Here is a 22515-nt window from a genome sequence, read left to right on the forward strand (position 1 = left end):
AATTTTCCTGAACATATACATATTACGTGTTCGTGTGCTTAGAATTAGAAGGGGATTAGGTTAAGTTAATAGTAATAAGTTGAAGATTAATCCTGTTTTTATGTTTAAATAAAATTAAAAGCAACTTCTGTTTAAGTAACCATTGCCTTGGTGAATTTCTATTGCTGCTGGGGTTTGGAGTCCTTTGGGCTTGTAACCTAATCTCAGCATTGTACATGGGGAATAGTAGTAGATACCTTAGAATGTCTAAGCAACCAGGAATATTTTGTTCAGGGTCTGAGTGGATGATTTGAGCAGTCAGATGATGCAGACTCTTGCATTAAAAGATAAATAGCTTTGCCTCTGTGGCAGCTCACATTGAAAGCATGTGAGTTAAATGTCAGGTCTAGGCATCTTCCTCATTTGCACTCCTTTGCTCAATGCAGGACAGCATTCTAGCATCATGTAAGAATGAGCATTTTGCTTGAAAGTGCCTTCTGGCCTGAAGGAAGATTTTAGATTTCTGGTATTTTGATGAGCTGTAAATATACCACCGCCAGTGGGCTGATATCGCCTCAAACCGTGCATCTTGGCGCCTCACAGTTTGGCGGGCAGCAACCTCCTTTGAAGAAGACCGCAGAGCCCACCTCAGTGACAAAAGGCAAAGGAGGAAAAACCCAACACCCAACCCCAACCAACCAATTTTCCCCTGCAACTGCTGCAATCGGACTTGTCAGCCACAAACGAGCCTGCAGCTGACGTGGACATTTACCCCCTCCATAAATCTTCGTCCGCGAAGCCAAGCCAAGAAATATACGAATATGCCACCTGATTTTAGCAAAACTTTTTCATAGGAAACAAGCTCTTTGTTTGCACTTGTGATTTGTTTTGGTATAAAATTTTCAGTTCAGTTCACCGTGAGAAAGAGTTATGCTTCCCTGTGTATCATCATGGATTGTAGGGCCACTTATAAGGCATACTTTTTAGAAATACCTAATATATTTGGTAATATTTGACATGGAAACGACAGTGGTCAACTTCTGTGTAGTTAGCTCTAATCAATACCATCCGAGATTACAGTTCCTATTTTATGGCAGAAAGGAAGCGAATAATCAATCTAAACCAAGACAGTGAGTTGGAAGCACTGAAAATTGGTCTAGCTTTGATCTAGGTGTAAACGTCCTTTGATTCTGCATATCAATCGGTCAAAAGCTTGTGCCTAAATAGAATAACTGTGAGATTCTCTGCACCCTTTTAACATAGGAATTGTATCCTGGCCAAGGAATAAAAATTGTGCATATAGTTTCCTTACCATAGTTTTCAGCTGCTTTGCTTTTTTGTATTTCATGTGATGCAAATTTGTCATAATTATACATTTTAATCTTACTGAATGAATGATTGAACCTACTGACGCATAGGAATTTTACATTTTTGTAACACTCTGGTATTTGTTACAATTTATTGCTCTTACAAATGTGTCCTTTCCAATTCAAAAAGCTTCAAGGATGGCAGCAAGAATATTTTGGAGAATGCTTTGCTGTTTATGGTTGATCCTTTATATATTTCTGTTCATTTAGCAATTTCCAATGAATCACTTTAATGTTGAAATCCAAATTCTTCTACCTGTATCTGCTCTCCTGAAGACCTGAGAATTCACTAGTACATTGTTTTTCATGAGATGTGGTTGTCCTGATATTGTGGACCATGTATTTATGCTTGTAACATAATGGCCAGTTTCCACAGAGCCAGGTCTCTGAAATAGGTATGTAATGGTTACCAATATTCTCCCCTCCTTTTTTTGTGCCTGGGTCAAATGATAGACAGATTCATCTTAATCTAATATGAAGGACTGCAGCCACATCATTCTATATTACCTATACGACTTTAGAGATTTAAATTTTTGGATCTTGCCATTAATTTTCAGACTTTCGTGCTTCCTTGCTGTGCTATTTGTATCATCAATCCTACAATATCTTCATGTGTGAATCTAGCAGGAGTGTATAAGCCATGATGAGCCCCACTCCTGTCCTCTTCTTACATGACACCAATTTACAGTTTGAGCCCAAGACTGATCCTGCTTTGCATTCTTAAAAGATGTGAATATTTTCACTGTATTCTTGGCAAAGTTGAGATGGATTATTTTGGTTTCCACATCAGTCTTGCATGGATTTAGATGTGAAGTTATGTTACAGATTTGGGAAAATTAATATTTTTGATGTTATTTTAACAGGTATTTCAAACCCTTTTCGTGGACTTCTGAAGTTGGGCAATTTAGAGAGGCGAGGCCATGTTGGTATTTGGAAAGAATACTACTGCGAGTTATCACCGTTTGAGTTCCGTCTGTACCAGAGTGATGATGACCGCAATTGTTACAAGAATTGCTCTTTGCTAAAGTGCGAATCAGTGGGGCATGCTCAAAGTGATGGGAGGTTTCAAATTGTTTTTGCTGGAAAGAACTTGTACCTCCGTGCACCCTCCCGAGATGAAGCAGAGGACTGGATTGATCGAATTCGGGAAGCCTTAATACAGTGTCGACCTCCTCAAACTTCAAAACAAGAGTCATTGCATGTGGAGAGCTCAGTGAATGGGAATCCAGATCCTTTTTTTGAGCCATGTAGCCTTCATTCTGGTGATCAGTTAAATCAGAAAGAAAATGACTTCCAGCAAGACTTTAATTGGGTTTCTGAGGCAGCCCTTCAATTAGATACAATTAAAGAAACTGTACTCTACCTGTTAATGGGTAAAACCTGGACTCGCTACATCTTCTCTTTGACATTGGAAGCACTGAAATGTTTCCAATTCCAAGATCAGCGAAAAGTACTATGCAAAAGCTACAAAATTGAGACCTTTAAGGACATCCTACCTGATGCTGCATTGGGTGGTCCAGCTAACTTTAAATTAATTACATCGGAAGGTGCTCTAAACCTTCAGGCTGAAACTGCTGCAGAGGCAAGATCATGGCGTGAACTGATTAGAGCAGCTTTATCATCTCTGTTCGATGCGGAAGATGACAACTTGGCAGCAAGTACAGACTTGGAGAAGAATGAAAGAAGACTTGTGGAGTTGGGTTTGGGGGAGCACAAGAGTCTTCTGCAGTACTTAACTGTTGTACCCATAGAAAAAGGATTGGACTTGCAGAAATTTCAATGTGCAGGTATGATAATACAAAAACAAAGATGCAGGTATAAATCACGCAGCCCCATTAACATCGCTGTACTTTTGAATAAGATTGAGGTTGAGTCTGTTCTTTATTCTCCTGTTCATTCTTTATTTTGGAGTTAATTTTCTCTGTTCATTTTATTGGGAGTCTAAATATCGATGTCAGGTTCATTGGTACTCAATCCCTGGTTTACAAAATAGCAAACGTACAATCCTCTGAAGAAGGAGATATTTCCTCGTGTTACTCCAAGATGATTGAAGTATTAACCTGGATTAATGCCCCAGTTCTGGATTCTGAATGAAGAAATACCCTCAGTTCTGCCACATAAATTCCTCTTGGACTCGTGCATGTTCCAATTTTGAGAGGAACTGGCAGAGGTGGTTTCCTTCAGTGAATTTTTTAAAAAAAATTATTTTTTTCTCATTGGACCCCTCCTTTATCCACTGCACCACTGGGGTGCACCAATGCCTCCAAAGCAAATGTATCATTTCTTGAGAATAGAGATCAAAATTGTACATGAAATTCTGGATATGGCTTGTTAAATCCATACAGTATTTAATGAAGGCTTCCTCATAGCTGAATGCAGACTTTCTTGGAGTATTGCTTTCTGTAGATGTGCCATGATCCTATGCTTCATTCATGCTTGAATTCACTTTTTAAATTTTTTAATGTATTCTATCATATATTCTATCATTCCAAATTCTATCATTTTTGTGTTGTACTCCATTAGCACCAACTAGTCCACATGCTTAACTTGTCATAATACTTTTAAACAGTTCATTTTGCCACTAAAATTTGTATCAACAACCTTCACGATCCCTCCTTAAGTAATTAATATAAATTGCAAACAGCCCAGTGCTCACTTGTGGCAGGATCGGTCCAGAATGAAGAGCTCAAAGGAGGTGGACACTCTAAATATGAAAGTCAAACTTTTTGCATCCAATTATTGATTTTAATTATTGATCTCACTCCACGTACATGATCAATGTTATTAAAGACTTTCATCTTGGCACATAAGATGTTCATCTTGGGGATTCCAGTAGAAGAAGCACTGTGTTTCAATTCAACTGAGTTTTATGAAAATCTTTGACTCATTCTGATATTCAAACGCTGTTCTGTGTGCAATATTTTAATTCCATGATAAACAGTTTTTAAAAGCAGTTGGCACTTTTTATTTTCACATGATGTTTTAAACATGGGTGTATTTGGCTGGTACAGGCTTGTTACTGTGTAGTATCTTAAAAATACCGTGGAAATGTCCTAATGCTTCTCAAACCACATTCTTCAAGCAATAATCATTTATTTTGGTATGCTACATTAAAAGATTCTTTTATTTTCAAATAATGAGGCCACCGATAATGTTACTGAAAATGATTGGTGACATGAAAAAATTTGATAGCTTTTGAGCAAGCCTCAATTCCCCCCCCCCCCCCCCCGACCCCCCATCTTCCCATTTCCCCATCTTTACTGTATTTTGCATATTAAGACAAATTTCAAATGCTGAAAAGTTCTAAATTAAAGACAATCAGTCATGGAAAAGGGTGTGTCTGCAAATACCCACCCTGTATGCTGTCATCTCGAATTATGTTTACACAAGTGATCAGATGCCAAAATATGGGGACAGGTAAAACCTGACCCAATACAGGTACACTATCTGGAATCCTTGGGGAAGAGTGTGTTCCAAATTTTGGATTTTTCCAGATTTTGGAAAGCCAGATTTAAGCCCACCCAAGTTGTGCTGCCGTATCCACCCCCACCCCCTTCCAGTCGCGCTGCCGGTCTCTCCTCCTCGCCCGCCCGACTCGCGCTGCCGTCTCTCTCCCCCACTTGCCGGATTTTAGATGTCCGGATAAAGGATTGTGTACCTGTACACTTTATCTAATTTATAGGACAATATAAGTGATTTGAACTAATTATCCCACATTGATGTTCTACAGCCTATCCATTGTCAAAGGGGGCCATATGGCCCCGGACTAAAATCTTAAAATATTTTTTGTTTTTTGAAGTACAGAAGAAGCCAACTAAATTTGATGGCTTCTCAGGGAAGGGGGCCTCTAAACTTTAAACGTGCCAACTTGTAAGGGGAGCAGAGCCAAAAAGTAAGGAAGTTCTTCTGGTTTGTTAGTAACTTCATATTTATGGCTACCTAGTTTTAGAAAGAGAAAGTAGAAATACCTTGGTCTATTCTGCCAAAAACCCTTCATAATTTTAAGAACAGAAACAGATTGTTCTTTGGCCATTAACTTTTCTCCCTTTGAGCCTGTTTTTCGTGACAGCTTCTTTCTCTGTTAATGTCCCTCTTGTCTTTTTCTGCATTTTCTCGAGGAACTAATGTTAAGGTCAGAATTGTGCACGGTCTCTTAAATTTCAGGAATGCTCTTTAATAATTGATTTGATTATGTGATGGAATAACAACTTGTTCTAACTTTAGTCAATTTTCATAATTTTATGTGGAAATAGTAACTTTTCTTTTAATCCTTTTAAGGATGTTCCCAAAAAATAGGGTGTTCATTTGGTAAACCCAAGGTTTGTGCCTATTCTGGCCTTTACTACTGTGAATTGTGTCATCAGGATATAGAAACTGTTATACCTTCCAGAATGATCCATAACTGGGATCTGACAAAGCAGAAGGTGAGTACGGTTTGTGTGTTCCAGTGCTCTTGTTACATTTTATTTTGGTGTAAAATGCTGTTCCAATAGGGAGCATATGAATACGAAGCGAGGTTTTTTTGGGAGTTTGCATCTTGTTTATTGTCTACCCCTAGCTGTGGTAATGTCTGATATGTTTGCTGGTTCTGGTACTAGGACTGTTAATATTTGCAATTTCACACTCAACTGTGTTTATATAAGAAAAAAACAATGACTTTCCTACCATAAGTAAAATATTTACTCCAGTTAAAATTACTTGGGTTTTCACAATTAAAGTGTTTAATTGTATATTCTCTAATTATATATTCTCACATATTCTCTAAGAGCCATTGTTAATGAGGCAATTACCATTGTAGAATTAAAACAAATGGTTAACAATGTTTTCACTGTCCAACTTGATTTTGTTTTTTTTTAAATAAAGGTTTCCAATGTAGCAGCAAAATTCCTTCAGCAGATCCAAAATGAACCATTTATTGATCTTGAAGTGATTAACGGAAGTCTCTATCAATACGTTGAGCGTATGGCTCGGGCTCGTAAGAGCAGAGATCAGTTAAAGCTCTTGGAAGACTATCTCGTTGCATGTCGGAGCGGTGCAGTCCAGGATCTCCATAAAAGGTCAGATATCATTGCTTTTAGTTTCTATTTTGCTGGTTTCCTTTGCCTTTGGAATGCACTCTTGTCCTCCCATGCAACACTGGCATCCTTCTTTGGCTTGGCTTTGCGGACGAAGATTTATGGAGGGGGTAAAAGTCCACGTCAGCTGCAGGCTCGTTTGTGGCTGACAAGTCCGATGCGGGACAGGCAGACACGGTTGCAGCGGCTGCAGGGGAAAATTGGTTGGTTGGGGTTGGGTGTTGGGTTTTTCCTCCTTTGCCTTTTGTCATTGAGGTGGGTGAAATTTATAAATTGATTTTTGTTCTTTAAATTTTTGCTTTTGATGCTAGTGAATTAGGACCCGATTGTTTTCTGGCAAAAAATGCTACTTACCTGCAATACACAAAAGTGCTGGAGAAACTCAACAGTCAATGTAGCATCTGTAGGAAGTAAAAGGCAATCGGGCCCAAAAACACTGATTTCTTTTGGATGCTGCGTGACCTGCTGAGTTTTCCAGTACTTTTTTGTACTGCACTAGACCCCAGCAACGGCAGATTATTGTTATGCTATTAGCTATGCTGTGGTACACAGCTACACAAATAACACTGGATTCAAATAAGATGTTTCTGTAAACCTGTATTTTTTTTTAAAACCTGCCACCTCCAGTGCAATCCAACCACCACACACATCTTCCCCTTCCCTCTCTTCTTTCTGGAGTTTTCTTATGATATACAACCTCAACTTTTATCTGCTGTAGGGCAAACAAAGAGTTGCTGTGAGCATTGCCTGGTGCCCCTAACAATAGGATAAAGAGAAGCAAAAAAGAGTTCCCTCAGAGACACTGAATGACTGTGGATTCGCCTCCAATGCTCTCACAGACCCCTCTGGTTCGATACATTACATTGGAAAACCGAGGTCCAAATTTTCATTTATTTGGAAGCCCTTGCCCTCAACACCTTCTCGGATCCTGGTGCCGAAGAACTAGTCTCCAGCAGCCTACAGCTAATGTGGGTCCTACCACCACAAGTTGCCAGCAGCCTGCACCCTGTGTGAGTCTTTTGACCGCAAATCACCGACCACCCACAGCCTGGGTGAGTCTTTCTGTTGCTGAGCCCCTTGCTGGTCCGCTGTTGTGGCCACTGTCATGTGGGTCACTCCTAGGCTTCTCTTTCTTAAAAGGGAGAAGGGGTTGTTCTCCCTATTTCTGGTGCCCTGCACTGGGTCACTGGAGATTGCTGGCCTTGTGTGATGCCCGGCATGGTTGTGCCATCTTGGACACAGATACCCTGGTTGCAGCATTTAAAAAAAAATAGACTGCTCCTTCAACCGGCTGTTTGCAGCCTGTATGGAGCTATCGGCATTAGGACCCAGCAGAGCAGCAGTGGTGCCTCTGTTCCCCCAGATCTGCACTAGGCAGCAGAGGTGCTGTTATAACAGTTCCAGCAGTTCTGCCTTTCTTTCCCTTCAGTACTCCTTCATCCCTTCTCACTAATCTCCACCTCATTCTTACCCCTGTGACCGCAAGAAATATTACACTTGAGCCACACCTTCTCTCTCACCCCCATTTGGGGTCCCAAACAGAATTTTCAAGTGAAGCAACATTTCACTTGTGAATCTGCAGGAGTCATCTACTGCATCTTGTGCTTCCATTGTGATCTCTACGTTCAAGAGAGTGAATGCAGATGGGGAGATTGTTTAGTTGAGCACCTGTGCGTAGACATTTTAATTCCACACAACATTGCCACGGTGGAGTGTCTCTACGTTCCTTCATGCATTGTCAAACTGAGGCTGTCCCTTTGTCTCCTTTCCTCCAGCTCTCCCCTCTTTCCCTCTCTTTCCCTGTCCTTTCTCTCTCCAGAGAGCTACCCCCTCCCACTATCAACTCAGCTTTTTTCTCTTCCACCCTCCCACCTATATCCACCTGCTTTCCTTTTCGCCTGCCCCTTCCTCCTTTCCTCCTCCACCTTTTTGATTCTCCAGCACTGTTGTACTTGACCCCAGCATCTGCAGATTTTCTTGTTTAACAATATTACTTATCTGTTTCAGGTTAGAACAGAAAATGTATCTCTTGGAGTCGACCCATCTATATAGTGTCTCCGATTTTCAACAGGTCAGAGATTGAAAATTTTCAACTCCATTACTTGCATTATGGATTGTTAAATGTTATAATAAATAAGCTTCATATATTTATTCTGATAAAGATTTTAGTTCATCAACTTAAATCAATAAATTCAATCAACCCAAATCAATACATACTGTAGTTCTTATTGGTTTTATAGTGGTGCAACATCTCTTGCATAATACAGAATGGTGAAACTGTAAGTCTGAAAGCCTTTAATATTATTAAAGCTAATAATATTTACAGTTCATGTAGTGCCTCATGAGCTGATACAGTGCTGATGAAGAAGTAAAGGTTTAATTAATTCTGCAGATAATCTGAGTCACTTTCCTAAAAGTTGTTGGGTAAAAATTTGAACTGCAAATCCTAGAAATGTGCCTAATTGTTTTTAATATTATTTAAAAATTTCAAACATGTATTAGTATCCAAATACAGAAAATATCAGTCATATATTCAAATTAATTCTACATGCGACAAATTATATCTCAATAGGACCCCCGCCAAATAATAATCCCCAAAATAAAAGAAAAAAAGACTGAAACAAAGATAAAGAAACATTAGGAAAAAGAAAAAAAACAAACCTGGTTACCAAAATATTCATAATCATTTACACAACTTTGTTTTCAATATCAACCTTTATTTATCCCAAGGAGTTAGGAAGATTTTGTGAGGTTCAGGCAAAGCTCTTATAAATTCATGCCTATGGGGCCAAATTTTCAGAAAAACATATTTATTCCTTAAATGATATGTAATTTTTTCAAGAGGTATTTCTGCATGCCATCTTTTCATTCCTAAATGGGAATCTGATTTCCATGTCACTGCTATACATTTTATTGCAGCCTGCTAATTAAATTTTCATAAATTCCTTTTGGGAAAAAATTCAATTTCAATTTTGGTCTTATCACTGAAAATTTCCCAATTTAAAAAAAAAAAGCATTGGATCTTGTGGAAGTTTAATACCCGTAACTTGTTCTAAAACTTTTCCTAATTCTATCCAAAATGGTCTCAATTTTGAACATGAACGTGTAGAATGCAAAAAAAAAATGCTTATATCTTGACTACATCTAAAACATTTTTCTGATAAATCTATTTAATTTTTGTGGAGCAAGATACAGTTAATACAAAAAAAAACCAATCTATATCTAAAATTTATTGTATTTGTCACATTATCTTAACATAATTCTGGAAAATATGCCTAATTGTTTTATTGCTTTTGTGGTTTAGGAAGATTGCACGTGAAAATTCTGATGCGTATTGAGTTAGCTAATTTCAGTAAGGTTTAAATTGGAATATTAACTTTACAGTTGGTTTAAATTAATAAAAATCAATTTAGATTCATAATTCTGATTCCTAATTAACTGTTGCAGAAAATGGTGGGTTAAGCTGATGAGGTCTGTTTTAAACGTACTGAAATGAACCCAGCCACACAATAATCCAAGAGCTATTTGGGTAAAATTGTACAGTCACTAATGAATATTACCTCAGTGCAAAGTAAACATTTTGGGGGAAAAATTGTTCTAAATTTGTGAATAAGCCACAGGTTTGTAGTGGGTGAAAAGAGAAGGTGCAAGTTTCTTGATGTTTAACCTGCTACAACACTTCAAGCTGCCACTATTTAAGTCGTAAATACTGTACTGAATAGAACACTTGTGTAAAAAAATGCAGCTATAAAAAGTGGTAAATGGTAGTAAAAGCTGATATAAAACTGAGAAACGTGACAAGGTTTGAACTATTCTGAAATTGAAAGCGATACTTAAAAAGGTTAAAGAGTAGTCCCTACACAAAGGTGCTGAGAAAACACAGTAGGTGACACAGCATCCATAGGGGGGCAAAGATATATGACCAGTGTTTCAGGCCTGTGCCCTGCTAAATAAAAAGAGACGGTGGAAGAAGGTTTATGATGAGTAGAGTGCTCTGATTTTTAATGTTTCAATCAAAGATGGTTTATTGATTTCTGGCATAAAATATTAAATCCTATTAGAGATGCAGAAATCTCACTGCACCCCCCAATGTGAACTTTTGGAGTAGTATTGTCCAATATTTCTGTGATATTTTTGAATTTGGTCTGGCTGACCTATTTTGTTATGCCCACATTAAAATGATGCTACTTAATGTTCTATTTGGACAGTATCTCAAAGGCTCCTTCATCTTGCAGATAGCCCGTGGAATGTTTGAAGCATTCTTGCAGCAGGCCATCCACTTTGCCACCAACCATGTCTATGTGTGTGATCTTTGCACTCAGCGTGGCTTCATCTGCCAGATCTGCAATAAGGACGATATCATCTTCCCTTTTGAATTTGAATCAACTATAAGGTATACAGACAGATTCTAAGTGTTTTAATGCACAAATTATTGTCTTTAAACTTGTGTAGAATCCATAAACAGTAGGAAAAACTCATAAGCAGGTTTGGCCATTGGAGCATATAGCAAAACTGCATTTTCCAATTTGAAAAAAAACAAGTTGATAAATTTGTAAATGGAGGTTACATTTCAATCTTTAATATCTAATCTGCTATGGAATTTTATTTCCAGTGAATTTTTTTTATAGTAACATGTTGAATATCATATTTGTGTTTATTTTATTTGGAGTTGAAATGCTGGCAATCGTACCCACCTTATCTGTTGTTGTTCACTGAATTTCATTAGTCGAACCAAAAAGTTATGTTCTAGCACTTGGAAATCGTGTCTTACATTGAATATGAAGTTTGTAGATGAAGTAAAAACAAAATTGGGTGAAAACTTCCTTAGAATTGGAAAAGGGAGAAAGGGGTTAATTTCAAGTTAGCAAAAGATGGAGAGAATGGTTAGGACAAAAGAATATGCTGATAGGGTTACATCATGTTTGCAAAGGTAATGTTCTCTTTAGGAAGCTGTTTGGTGGATGGATTAATGACAGAACAGAAGGAGAAAATGAATAAAGTCTTTGAAAGCAGGTCATAACTGTTGTAGAGACTTGAAATGAAGTGGAGAAAGTTGGGAATAATCAACTGTCCAGCTTTTCTCTGAGGAGAAAGGAAAAGAAAGTTTAATATTACGGGTAGATAATCTTGCAGCAGAACTGGTCACCTGTGTATCAAAGCAAGTTACTGGGTACTTTAGAATTTGCTATCAGGCTGCAAAGAAGCTGCTCCTTAGCTTTCTTTGGGAATAGTTGGAAAAAATGTTGCAAGCTGTGGACAAATAGGTCAAAGTAGGAGTAGGATGGAGAAGGTTGGTAAGTTTTCACCTGACACCACGATAGTTGTCAATAGGGAAAATTACCTCCAATCACAAGATGTAATGATTAGATGGGGTTTAGTTTGGATAAGGGTGAGGTAAAGTGTAAATGCATAGTAAATGGTAGGGTCTACAGGAGTGGATCAAGAGGTAAAATTCCCCAAACCATTTTTACAATGACATGTCCATCCTTGGCCTCAACCATTGTCAGTGATGCTAAATACAAATGACGAACAACACACCATATTCCTTCTGGACAGCCGTGATCCAAACGGCATGAACGTTGATTTTCCTCATTTTTGGTAACTTCTATCTCCATATGATTCCACTATTCCCTTCTCGTCATTATCTACTCCTGTATTTTTTCACTCTAACCTTTCCTTCCTCGGCTACCCCCTCGTAATGGATTCTCCTTCCTGTTACTTCTCCTCTTACACCTTCTGTCCTACATGCTATCGCCTCTGTGGCTTCTTTCGAGAGGGCTTGCAAAGATGTTTCTCTCTACCTCATTGAACTTGAAATGCCTAAGTGACTATTTACTAGTGGCACTCATATCAATAGTGATGAGTATTTTTAAAGACTGGTGTTGAAGTATATGAGCTCCTGTCTGAGCTGCGACATGGATCCGTTCCAATTTTTGCCTATCGTGGCAACAGATTTATGGCAGATGCCATCTCACTGGCTCTACACAAAGCCCTGGAACATCTGGACAACAAAGAAACATTCATCAGGATGTTCTTTATCTACTATAATTTGACATTTAACACCATCATCCCCTCAAAATTGATCAGCAAACTCCAAGTCCTGGGACTCGACACCCCACTGTGTAATTGGATCCCGGATTTCCTAACCTCCAGATCACAATTAGTGAGGATTGGCAAGAACGTCTTCACAACCTCCGTCAGTACTGTGTTCTTAACCCCTTGCTCTACTCACTCTACAGCTACGACTGTGTGGCTGGGTACAGCAGCAACATCATCTACAAGTTTGCTGGCGATACCGCAGTAGTGGGTTGTATAAAAAGGGACGATAAGTTGGTATACAGAGTGAGATTGGAAACTTGGCTGAATGGGTGCAACAACCTTGCCCTCAATGTCACCAAAACCAAGGAACTGATTAACTGATTATTGACTTCAGGAAGCGAAAACCAGAGATGTACATACAAATCATTCAGGGATCAGAGGTGGAGAGGGTGAGCAAATTTAAGTTCTTGGAGGATCTTTCCTGGACCCAACACACAAATGGCATCATGAAGAAAGCACATCAGCACCTCTACTTCCTCAGAAGTTTGTGGAAGTTGGCATGACATTGGAAGCCCTGGCAAATTTCTGCAGATGGTGGTGGAAAATGTTCTGGCTGGCTGGCTGCATCATGGTCTGGTATGGGGACACCAATGGCCCCTGCAAAAAGCCCTGCAAAAGGTAGTGGACACAGCCCAGGACATAATGGGTAAAACCCTCCCAACCATTGAGAACATCTACAGGAGAGTAGCAGCAATCATCAAGGATCCACATCACCTAGCGCACGCTTTGTTCTCACGGCTATTATCAGGAAAGAGATATAGGTGCACAAGACTCACATCACCAGGTTTCAGAACAGCTGCTACCCTTCCCCATCAGACTCTGCAACAACAAACTCAATCAGGGACTCATTTAAGGACTCTTGTGCACTCACTTTATTTTTTCTCTCAGTATTGCACAGTCATTTTGTTAACATTTCTTTGTTTTCATGTGGACTTTGAGTCAGGTTTTTTTGCACTCACTAAGTGGCAATTCTCCCTCTCCTGCGTGTAAAAAGACAGGGTTATCTGTGAAGTCTCTGACAATTAATCTGCATTTACTTTCCCAGCACATTTCTGTCTAAACGCATGGTGACCCCAACCTTACTGCTTTCCTACTGTCCTCCTCAATGATCTAATATTTACTGGCAGGCACTGTAACCTGACTGCCTTTATTACGTTCCTTTACTTCCCTTTGTTCTGCTCACATAGCTATCAACCAATTATAGGTTAACCTATTCGGTTAAGTGACCTTTTGTATTAAAGATGCAAGCAGTAGCTTAGATGGCGTTTGGCATACATTGAAACTATTCTTTGAACCCGAGATATAGAACCAGCTATTTTCCAAGTAATTCCTTGAACCTGTTCTGTTCAAACAAAAAAAAAGCTATTCCTGAGGCCTGTCCAATTCGTCGCTGCTTTCTGTATACTCAACAAATGGGCATCAGTGGGCTTCTGAGGCAGAGAAATTTGCAGATTTGCAACCATCTGGTTAAAGGCAAAAATGTTTTCATCCAGGGTCTAAATGAACCAGAGATCACCTCATTTTTCTCAATTTTAGTGTATCCAGGCAAATATTTCTTTGCTCACAATTTTTAAATAAACCTCAATTCTTTCTAGTTGACAAAAACATTATTTTTTCCAAAATAATTGAGGGATGTTTCACGTCTAACAAAGGATCTATTTTTCTTTTAAAATTTTCCTGCTCAGGTGCAAAAAGTGCAGGACTGTCTTCCACAAGGCTTGTAAGACTGGTGTCCAGCCGTGTCCACGCTGTAAGCGTATACAAAGGTACCAAGAGCATAAAATGGAGCATTAGCGACTTACCAGCACTGAGGAACTTGCAAGGGGATGAGGATGAATTGTGTGCAGAAAATTTCCTGAATTCCTACCAATTGTGGGCAATGTAAACCCTGATGCAAAATTATTTTTTTGTTCAATTGGTCCTGCAAGACAGAAGATCAGCATCCAGTTAATTTCGAGAGACGGCAGCCACAAAAGGAATGTAAATGCTTCATCTTTGGTGTAGATTCAGAACTTGATGTAACCTACTCCTACATTATGGGAAGATGGTCTGCAGCTAAGGTGCATTCTCGCTTATCGGTGCTGTAGATTTCCAACTTTTGTATATAAAATGCTTAAATTCTTTTTAAATGCATACGTGCTCTGTTCAAACCTGTACATGAGCGCTTTGTGAGAGTATATAATGTACGTGCAATTAACTGTAAAGATTTACTTGACCTTGCTGTTTTAAACTGCACTTTCCAAATGAAGCCTTGTAAGTACACAATATATTTAGTTTTTCACCTTGACAAATTATCCATGTTAACACTCATTCCAAAAAAGGTGGAAACACTATCTTCCTTGTCTAATCCTGATAAAGTTTCATGTATTTTGTTGTTTGAAGTTGACAATTTCTAAAACAATTGGATTACTGATGTTTAACATGGCTGGGTTCTTTTTAAAACCATCTTATAAAACTTTCTATTTCAATCAGAACAAATCTAGTTGTGAAATTACGCTGTTTTCCATTGGGAGTTTTGGCTAATTTAGATGTGAAATTGTAAAGGTGCCAAACTTAGTGAAAGTAATTCCGCTAATACCAAGAGCATCCTAAATGAAAGTTTATACATCTTGATACTTGTACTTGTGTATAATCTTACTTTTGTGTGCAATGCAATACACATCATTCCTTCCCTGTGGTAAACTTGCTGTCACTTATAAATATCATTAATTCCAACAGTTACAATCTGGGCTGTACGCATGTTAATAAAAAATGCGCTGACATTTTTGCAGATCGGTATTTAAGTACAGGGATTCAAATTGCAGCAAAATTATGGATTTTTCTTCTTGCAGTTCCTATAACAAACCTGTTTGGTCTTCCAAATGTAGTAGGGGCTAACAGTCATATAACTTTTGTACGTTTTTGTACATTAGCTTTTTTTTTTGCATTATAAAACTTACGATTTTCATTGGAATTAGATTATGACTAAATTAACTAAACACTGGCTACATAGTCATTTCTATTTTCTTAACAGAATATTGTCAAATTATATTTGATTTTTTTTTAAATGTTGAAATAAAGTGTGAGAGTCTGATTTAAGTTCATAGTATGTGACTGTCTATCCACCCAAAACTTGTCAGGTTTTGGTGAAGTGTAAAACCTGATGGGATTCATAAAGCCCCTGAGACACTGCAAATGCAGAAAACTGGAGCAAAAATAAGAGTTGCTGGAAGAACTCCGTAGATCAGGCAGCACCTTTGGAGCGTTGGCATTTCACATGGCGACCCTTCATTGAGTCTGGATGGAGAGGGCGGAGGACGGCCTGCATGAAGAGAGAGGGGGGGAGGACGGCCTGCGTGAAGAGAGGGGGGGAGGACGGCCTGCGTGAAGAGAGGGGGGGAGAACGGCCTGCGTGAAGGGGGGGGGGAGGACAGCCTGCGTGAAGAGAGAGGGGGGAGGACGGCCTGCGTGAAGAGAGAGGGGGAGAACGGCCTGCGTGAAGAGGGGGGGGGGAGGACAGCCTGCGTGAAGAGAGAGGGGGGAGGACGGCCTGCGTGAAAAGTGGGGGGGGGAGGACGGCCTGCATGAAGAGCCAGTTAAATGACTGGTGGATTGAACAATAGCAGGAGTAAGGTTGAGGAAGAAGGGGTGTAGTTGGGAGACAGAGTGGTTGGTGGCAGATAACCAAAGATTGGGGGAGGGGTTGGGGGAGGAGGGAGGGAAATAAGGGAAAAACAAGAGGGTTATTGCTTATTGTGTGCTTTAATCACCACCGTTCACAAAAAACTGGTATCAATTCCCTTTAATTAATGAAAGGCAAGGGTTTGGTGTGAATAGTCTGATTCTCTACTCTCTATCCCTTTCTATTTTTTCACTGGTCAACTTTTGCTCCAGTCCTCCAGTCCTTTCTCTTTCACTCCAGCCCCCTTCTCATTGGATCCCCCCCAATAGACGCATTCAAGGAAACGGTCCCTTTGGCCCGCCTTGTCCTTGCCAAGCCAGTTGTCCATCCAAGCTGGTCCCATTTGACTGGGTTTGGTTCATCACCCTCGATCCAAGTACTTATCTAAACGTCTTTTAAATATTGCAATTGTACCTTCCTCCTCATCCTCCTCTGGCAGCTCATTCCCCATCGCTATCAAGGTCTCTTTTAAACCTTTCACTTTAAAGTTGTGCCCCCTGTTTTTGATGTCCCTACCATGGGAAAAGACTGAGCATTGATCTTTTATATGCCTCTCATGAATTTGTATCTCTGTAAGATTATCTTCTGGGCTGTAGTGGGGGGGAGTGAGGAGGAGAAGTCTCAGCTTATCCTTGAGCTCTCCAATCCCAGTAATGCTTCTCAATCATTTCTGCACACAGTTCCCAGGGTAATGACATCCTTGGTATAGCTCTGTGACCCAGGACTTCCAAAAAGCTCCAAGGGTAGTTGTTCCAATGTTTAGTACAGCTGCAACACAATGCTGGCAAAGAATTTGCTTTGCTACCGCAGCTCCTGTAATCCTTAAATAAATTCTCTTGCATCTTACAACCTCTTTATCCTACTCCTGGATGTGTTCTTCTGTTATGTTCACCTCTGAGTTATACTTCATACCACACAACCAGGCTCGATTCCTGGCTTGGCATGTTTGAGCCACATTGCTTTCATTTTGGAGAAAGATCATCTTCCAGAAATGTTTAACTCTGGTTACTTTTCTACATCACATAATTCCTGCACTTAAAAAAACGGAAAAATAAAATCTTGCACTACCTGTTGTACTAAGTGTACACTGAATTGCCTGGAAAGCATGCAGTACAATGAAGCAGCAGGGCTGGCATAGCGATTAGCACAATCCATATATAGTGCCAGGAATTTGAATCCTGCGCTGTCTGTAAGGAGTTTGTACATTCTCCCCATGTCTGTGTGGGTTTTCCCCAGGCATTCCAATTTCCTCCCACCATTCAAAACAGGGATGTAGGTTAATTGGGTGTAAATTGCACAGATCAGACTCATGGGCCAAAATGTGATGTATGTCTAAATTTAATGAAGTTTTTCCACTTTATTGAGTAATAAAAGAGAAGAGTAAAACACTATAGTTTAGATGCTGTGATTGTAGTAACATGAGAAAATGCTGAAGGAACTCAGCAGGTAGGACTCAGGCCTGAGATGTTGGTTATGTATCTTAACCTATGGATGCTGCGTGGCCTGCTGAGTTCAGACTGCATTTTTTTGAAGAGGTAGAGAGGACTTAATGGAGGTACAGTATACAAGATCACGAGTAGCCTTGCTAGGGAGGACAGCCAGCTCCTGTTTCCCGGGGTGACAATAGCAAATACCAAAGGTAATCTAGTTAAGGCGAATGGAGGAATGTTTAGGGAAGATTTCAAAAGTAAGCTTTCTTTTAACTCGGTGGTGGATGCCTGACCTGTATTTCTGGGGGTGGTGGTGGTGGAGGCTGGTACAACAGGGACATTCAAAAGACTGAGATGTCAAAAAATAGAGCGTTATGGGTGTGAGGTAGGGAAGAATTAGATTGTTGATGAGTAGGTGTACAGAGGTTGGCACAGCGTTGTGGGCTGAAGGGCTTGTACTATGATGTAATGCTCCATGTTTTATCCTGCTACACATAATAACATTCAAATTTCTAATGTTTCTAGAGTCTGCAGCATTTGGCTTTTGATTGGGTGTATTTCCCTCTTGAGCAGCCCCTCAGGATAGAGGTCAACTGATTAGCCACGTCAGAATTCACAATACTAGATAATGTAGGAACCTGCAGACACTTCTACAAGTGGATTGGGTGATGTTAGGTCTGTTTTGTTCATGAATGAGTGAGTCAAACACCAGACTGAGTCGAAATCAAGGTTCTTTGTTCTTTATTACCGGATTGTAACACTTGCAACTAACAGTGTTAGTTGGAGAAGGCGCATTCTGCCGTTATCAGCAAGTGGTGTTTTTTTTATACCTCAGGATACGTACTTAGTAAATTATCATACCATTACATTGTCCAATGAATAAACTGTTGCTACCCTTCTCTGTTAGCCTGCTGCACATCATTCTTGTTAGTGCCAAGCTTATCTTGAGTGGACAAAGTCACGTCTGCATTCTGTTACTCCTTAGTACTGGGTGACTCCTTCTCCGGTCCCATCTCATGATGTTTTTACCTTACAGTGATTAGGTCAACTTGTGAGGTGGTGTGTGCTTTTTGCTGTGTACCACTGGCGCAGTGTCGAGGTTAAACTGGATAACCAATGTTTTCAAAAGTTTTGCTTCCTGAAAAAAGATTGGGGGTTATAGTAGATAAATTCATACTGAACATAAAGATAATTTCAGACATAGGAAGTTAACTTTCATTGACTTTAGTGTGTTTAATTGCATAATGGATGTTGACACATTGCATTAGTTCAACTGACCTTAAAATGTTTTTACGCTGTTTTTCGTTTGTACTCAGCATCTGATGCCTCTCGTGTCAGTATCCAACAGTAGTAGACCAACATTGATGGATTCCAGTTGCCTTGATACCGCTTGTCTATGGTCACAATGTCCTGATGAAACCGTTCACCATGTTGGTTAATGACTGCACCAAGGTCAGCAGGGAAGAAGTCCAAATGCAAATGCAGAAGATGAATTTTCAGTGACATGCTTGATTTCATGATTTTGGATGCTTGAAATGTGTTGTCAATCAGATGGATGTAGTTTGGTACTCTGTGGTTGCCAAGAAAATGGTATATGATTGGAAAATTTTAAGGTGATTTTCAGAATCAGTAGCCCAAAATCCATAAAGTACACTCAGTGTTCAGGAAGCGAAATCTTTGTTGTCCAGTGTTATTAATACCATTCTGTGTCCTGCTGCTTTTTAGAGGTGGTCATTTCTAGGAGTTGGTCACCTTACCAATCTTCAAGCTGGGTTATACCTTTTCCTCTTCTGGTAATCTCTTTGCAGTGACCCCTTGAAATAGTCTTTGTTTTACCTGAGAGTAACTAATGCTTGGAAAGGATTTGGTATTTTTAATCCTTGGAGGGTTTTATGGAGACGGCTTTGGTGGTATTTTTTTTCAGTTGTTCCGAGGTATCTGCTATCGGTAGTCCAGGTTTCAGAGGTAAAAGGTAAGAGCAGAGATCATAGTTTCCCAGATTTAATCGCATGAGAAGATCTCCCCTCCAAGTTGACAGGGTCCCAATCCCACACTTTCAAAGATCTTGTATCCAAAATCCATAAATAGGACTGTGCTGGTGGGCCCATTGCTTCTGTCTGTTGTTGCTGCACCAACCCTATTACCTTGTAACTTGATTCCATCCTCTCTCCACTTGCCTAGATCCTTCCCCGCCTCCTGCTGGGACGCCTCCCATGTCCTTCACCACTTTGACAACTTCCCTGATCCCCACCGACTCATGCTCACCATGGATGTCAGTCTGTACGTACCCTTCCCCGATGAGGAAGGTCTCAAAGCCCTTTGCTTCATCCCACAACGTTACTCTGACCAGTTTCCCTCCACCAACAGCCTCGGGTACCTAGGAAAACTTGTTCTCATCCCAAATAGCCTCTCATTTCCTTCCAATCAGCTGTGTAGGTACAGGCAGTCACATAGCTTCCAGCTATGTGGAATAGTCCTTGTTCCAAACCACCCTGGCATCATCCTCCAACTCCTCATTTGTTGCAATGATGACTTCACTGGGGCTCTGTCAGTCAATTTTTATTAACTTCGCTACTAACCTCCATCTGCTCTGAAATTAATTTATGACAAACCCACCTATTCTCACAACTACCTTGATTACATCTCCTCCCACCCAATCTGAAATAATGCTGTCCCTTTCTCCCAGTTTCTCTGCCTCTGCCACATCTGCTCTTAAGATGAGGCCTTCCACTCTAGGACATCTGAACAGCTTCCCCATTACTATGGTTAACAAAGCCATTTTGCACATTTCCTGCATTTCCCAGGGTTCTGCTCTCACCACCAAACCCTAACCCCTTCAAACAGGATAGGGCTCCTCTTGTCCTTGCTTTTCACTCCACCAGCCTCCACGTCTGTGAGACGAAGCACAGACTTTTCTGTCCACAATGGCATCCCATTCCCCACCGATTCTGCAATATCAACTGCCAGTAGTGAAGCCCAATGTGAATTAGACCTCATATTGCGCATGTGAGCAGGTCTACAGCACAATGGTATGAACTTAGAATTTTCCAATTTCAGATACCCACCTTTTCCCATCAACTTCCCAGTCCCCTACCCATTCTCATCTTGCCCCTCTCCCCTCTTTGGTTCCATTTTCCCACTGGATTCTTCCATTCTTCTCTCTCTCACCCTCCTCCCATTGATTGCATCTGGTCTCTCTATACCTCTATTTTCCCCTTTTCTACTTACCAGAATCCAAAACTGGCAGCCCTCGACTGTGAATCACTGACCCCACCCTGTACGGCTCCATCTGCTTCTGTCCGTCATGCTTCACATATCTCTGGTTCTCTGGGCCCCTGTTGTGCTTCTCCCATCCTGCCCTCTTTGCACTGGCTTCCCTTCTTTACATTCCCATACTTGATGAAGAGACACAATTCCAATCCCTGATAGCCCAAGACATCAACCATTCTTGTTTTCCAACTCCTCCCACCACCCCCCCCCCCCCCACCCCGATGCAGCTTGACTCATTGAGTTCCTCAAGCAGATTGAGTTTAACTATAGCTTTGTGCCAGACCTATGGTCTTGATCTTTGAATGCTGTTTTGAGTTTAACTATAGCTTTGTGCCAGGCCTATGGTCTTGATCTTCGAATGTTTTGCACGCTTGTCCGAAGGCTGAGTTTCTATGTTGATGATCTAATTCACCACAATCCAGTGTCTGCCTTCACCAAGAGGTAGTTCACAAGAGGAATACTTTGCAAACTGTTTCCCCGCAGGTGAACAAACTGATCCTCCCGGGTAATGCTAACACCTGGGTAATCTATAGGCAAGGTATGATCTGCAAGCAAGTCGAAGGGAAAACCCAACTAGGTGTAACATGAAGAATGCCTTGTTTCATCAGGGGATCAAGCACAAGACATTATGGCAGCACACCATCAGTCCAAGAACTGATGCAGTTTGGCAAAATCAACTTCCAAATGAAGGATGAAAAAGATATTTGCATCACCTCACTTAACTTTGATGACCGGTTCAAGTTCATTATCATTTGATTGCACAGGTACAACCTGAGGAAGCAGCATGTGGTGACTATCTTGAAACCTGCGGGGATGATGGACTGCTGCAGTGCCTTGTTGAAGATGTCCATAATGACTTCCGTCAGTTGGTCTATGCAGTCTTTCAGTATATGATCAGGTGTGTTGTCCAGTCCCAATGCCTTCTGTGGGTTCAACTTGGATAGATTTCTCACCTTGGCAGTGGCCATCCAGGGGCCCCGTTCATCAGGGGGACGTGGGGCTTTCTTCAGTGTCAGCCTGTTTTCATTAAACCGTGTTCAGTCTGTCCGGAAGAGAGGCATAGTTGTCTTTAATTCGCAAGGTGATCTGTTATGGTCTTGATCCCTTGCCAGTGTCGCACAATTGTCTCTGGATCTTCTGTGGGTACCCAAGTGTTTCCACATCAAGTTCTGAAGACTTGGAAGAAATAGAAAGGCAGTCTATCAGGATGCTATGAGGGATTGGAACTATGAGAAAAGGTGGGTAAAGTTAAGACTGTTCTCTGTCAACTGAGGCAAAAATAATTTCATAGAATGTGAGGGGTGAGATGATTGAGGAAATGAGTCCTTTCTTGTGTTGATATTTATCCATGAAGTTGGATCAATGTTTGAGGATGAGAGACTTGCATGGATGATGCAGGGCTTTCAACTGCTCTTTCCAAAAGGCATCAGTGGCAGTGGGGGGGCAGCTAATTATGGTCTCTGATTGTATATTATCAAATATTCCAAAAAGGTTTTGGGGAAAAGTGCATAAGGAGGTTTACAAGAATAAAGCTAAAATGAGATAAACTTAGACAAGAGAGGTGATCAAATAGAAAAGGCTTTAAAATACATTTTCGCTGGATAAATATCTGAAAATGTGTTCAGATGAGGGAC

At 40.4% G+C, this 22515-nt stretch overlaps 1 protein-coding gene across 2 annotated transcripts in view; it reads left to right on the top strand.

Moving 5' to 3' along the window:
* Positions 1–22515, top strand: part of plekhm1 (pleckstrin homology domain containing, family M (with RUN domain) member 1) — a 48499-nt gene that overhangs the window by 24111 nt on the left and 1873 nt on the right. The window contains exons 7-12 of one of the 2 annotated variants that reach the window (XM_069904949.1): positions 2210–3133; positions 5625–5770; positions 6210–6403; positions 8429–8492; positions 10657–10814; positions 21646–21779. In XM_069904949.1, the coding sequence (XP_069761050.1) occupies positions 2210–3133; positions 5625–5770; positions 6210–6403; positions 8429–8492; positions 10657–10814; positions 21646–21775 (1616 nt within the window). In that variant the 3' untranslated portion in view covers positions 21776–21779. Of the gene's footprint in view, positions 1–2209; positions 3134–5624; positions 5771–6209; positions 6404–8428; positions 8493–10656; positions 10815–14205; positions 15599–21645; positions 21780–22515 lie in introns of those variants that run through there. The other variant, XM_069904950.1, reaches the window with a different exon arrangement.

Source organism: Narcine bancroftii, chromosome 12 (assembly GCF_036971445.1).
Source record: "Narcine bancroftii isolate sNarBan1 chromosome 12, sNarBan1.hap1, whole genome shotgun sequence".
Lineage (NCBI taxonomy): Eukaryota > Metazoa > Chordata > Chondrichthyes > Torpediniformes > Narcinidae > Narcine > Narcine bancroftii.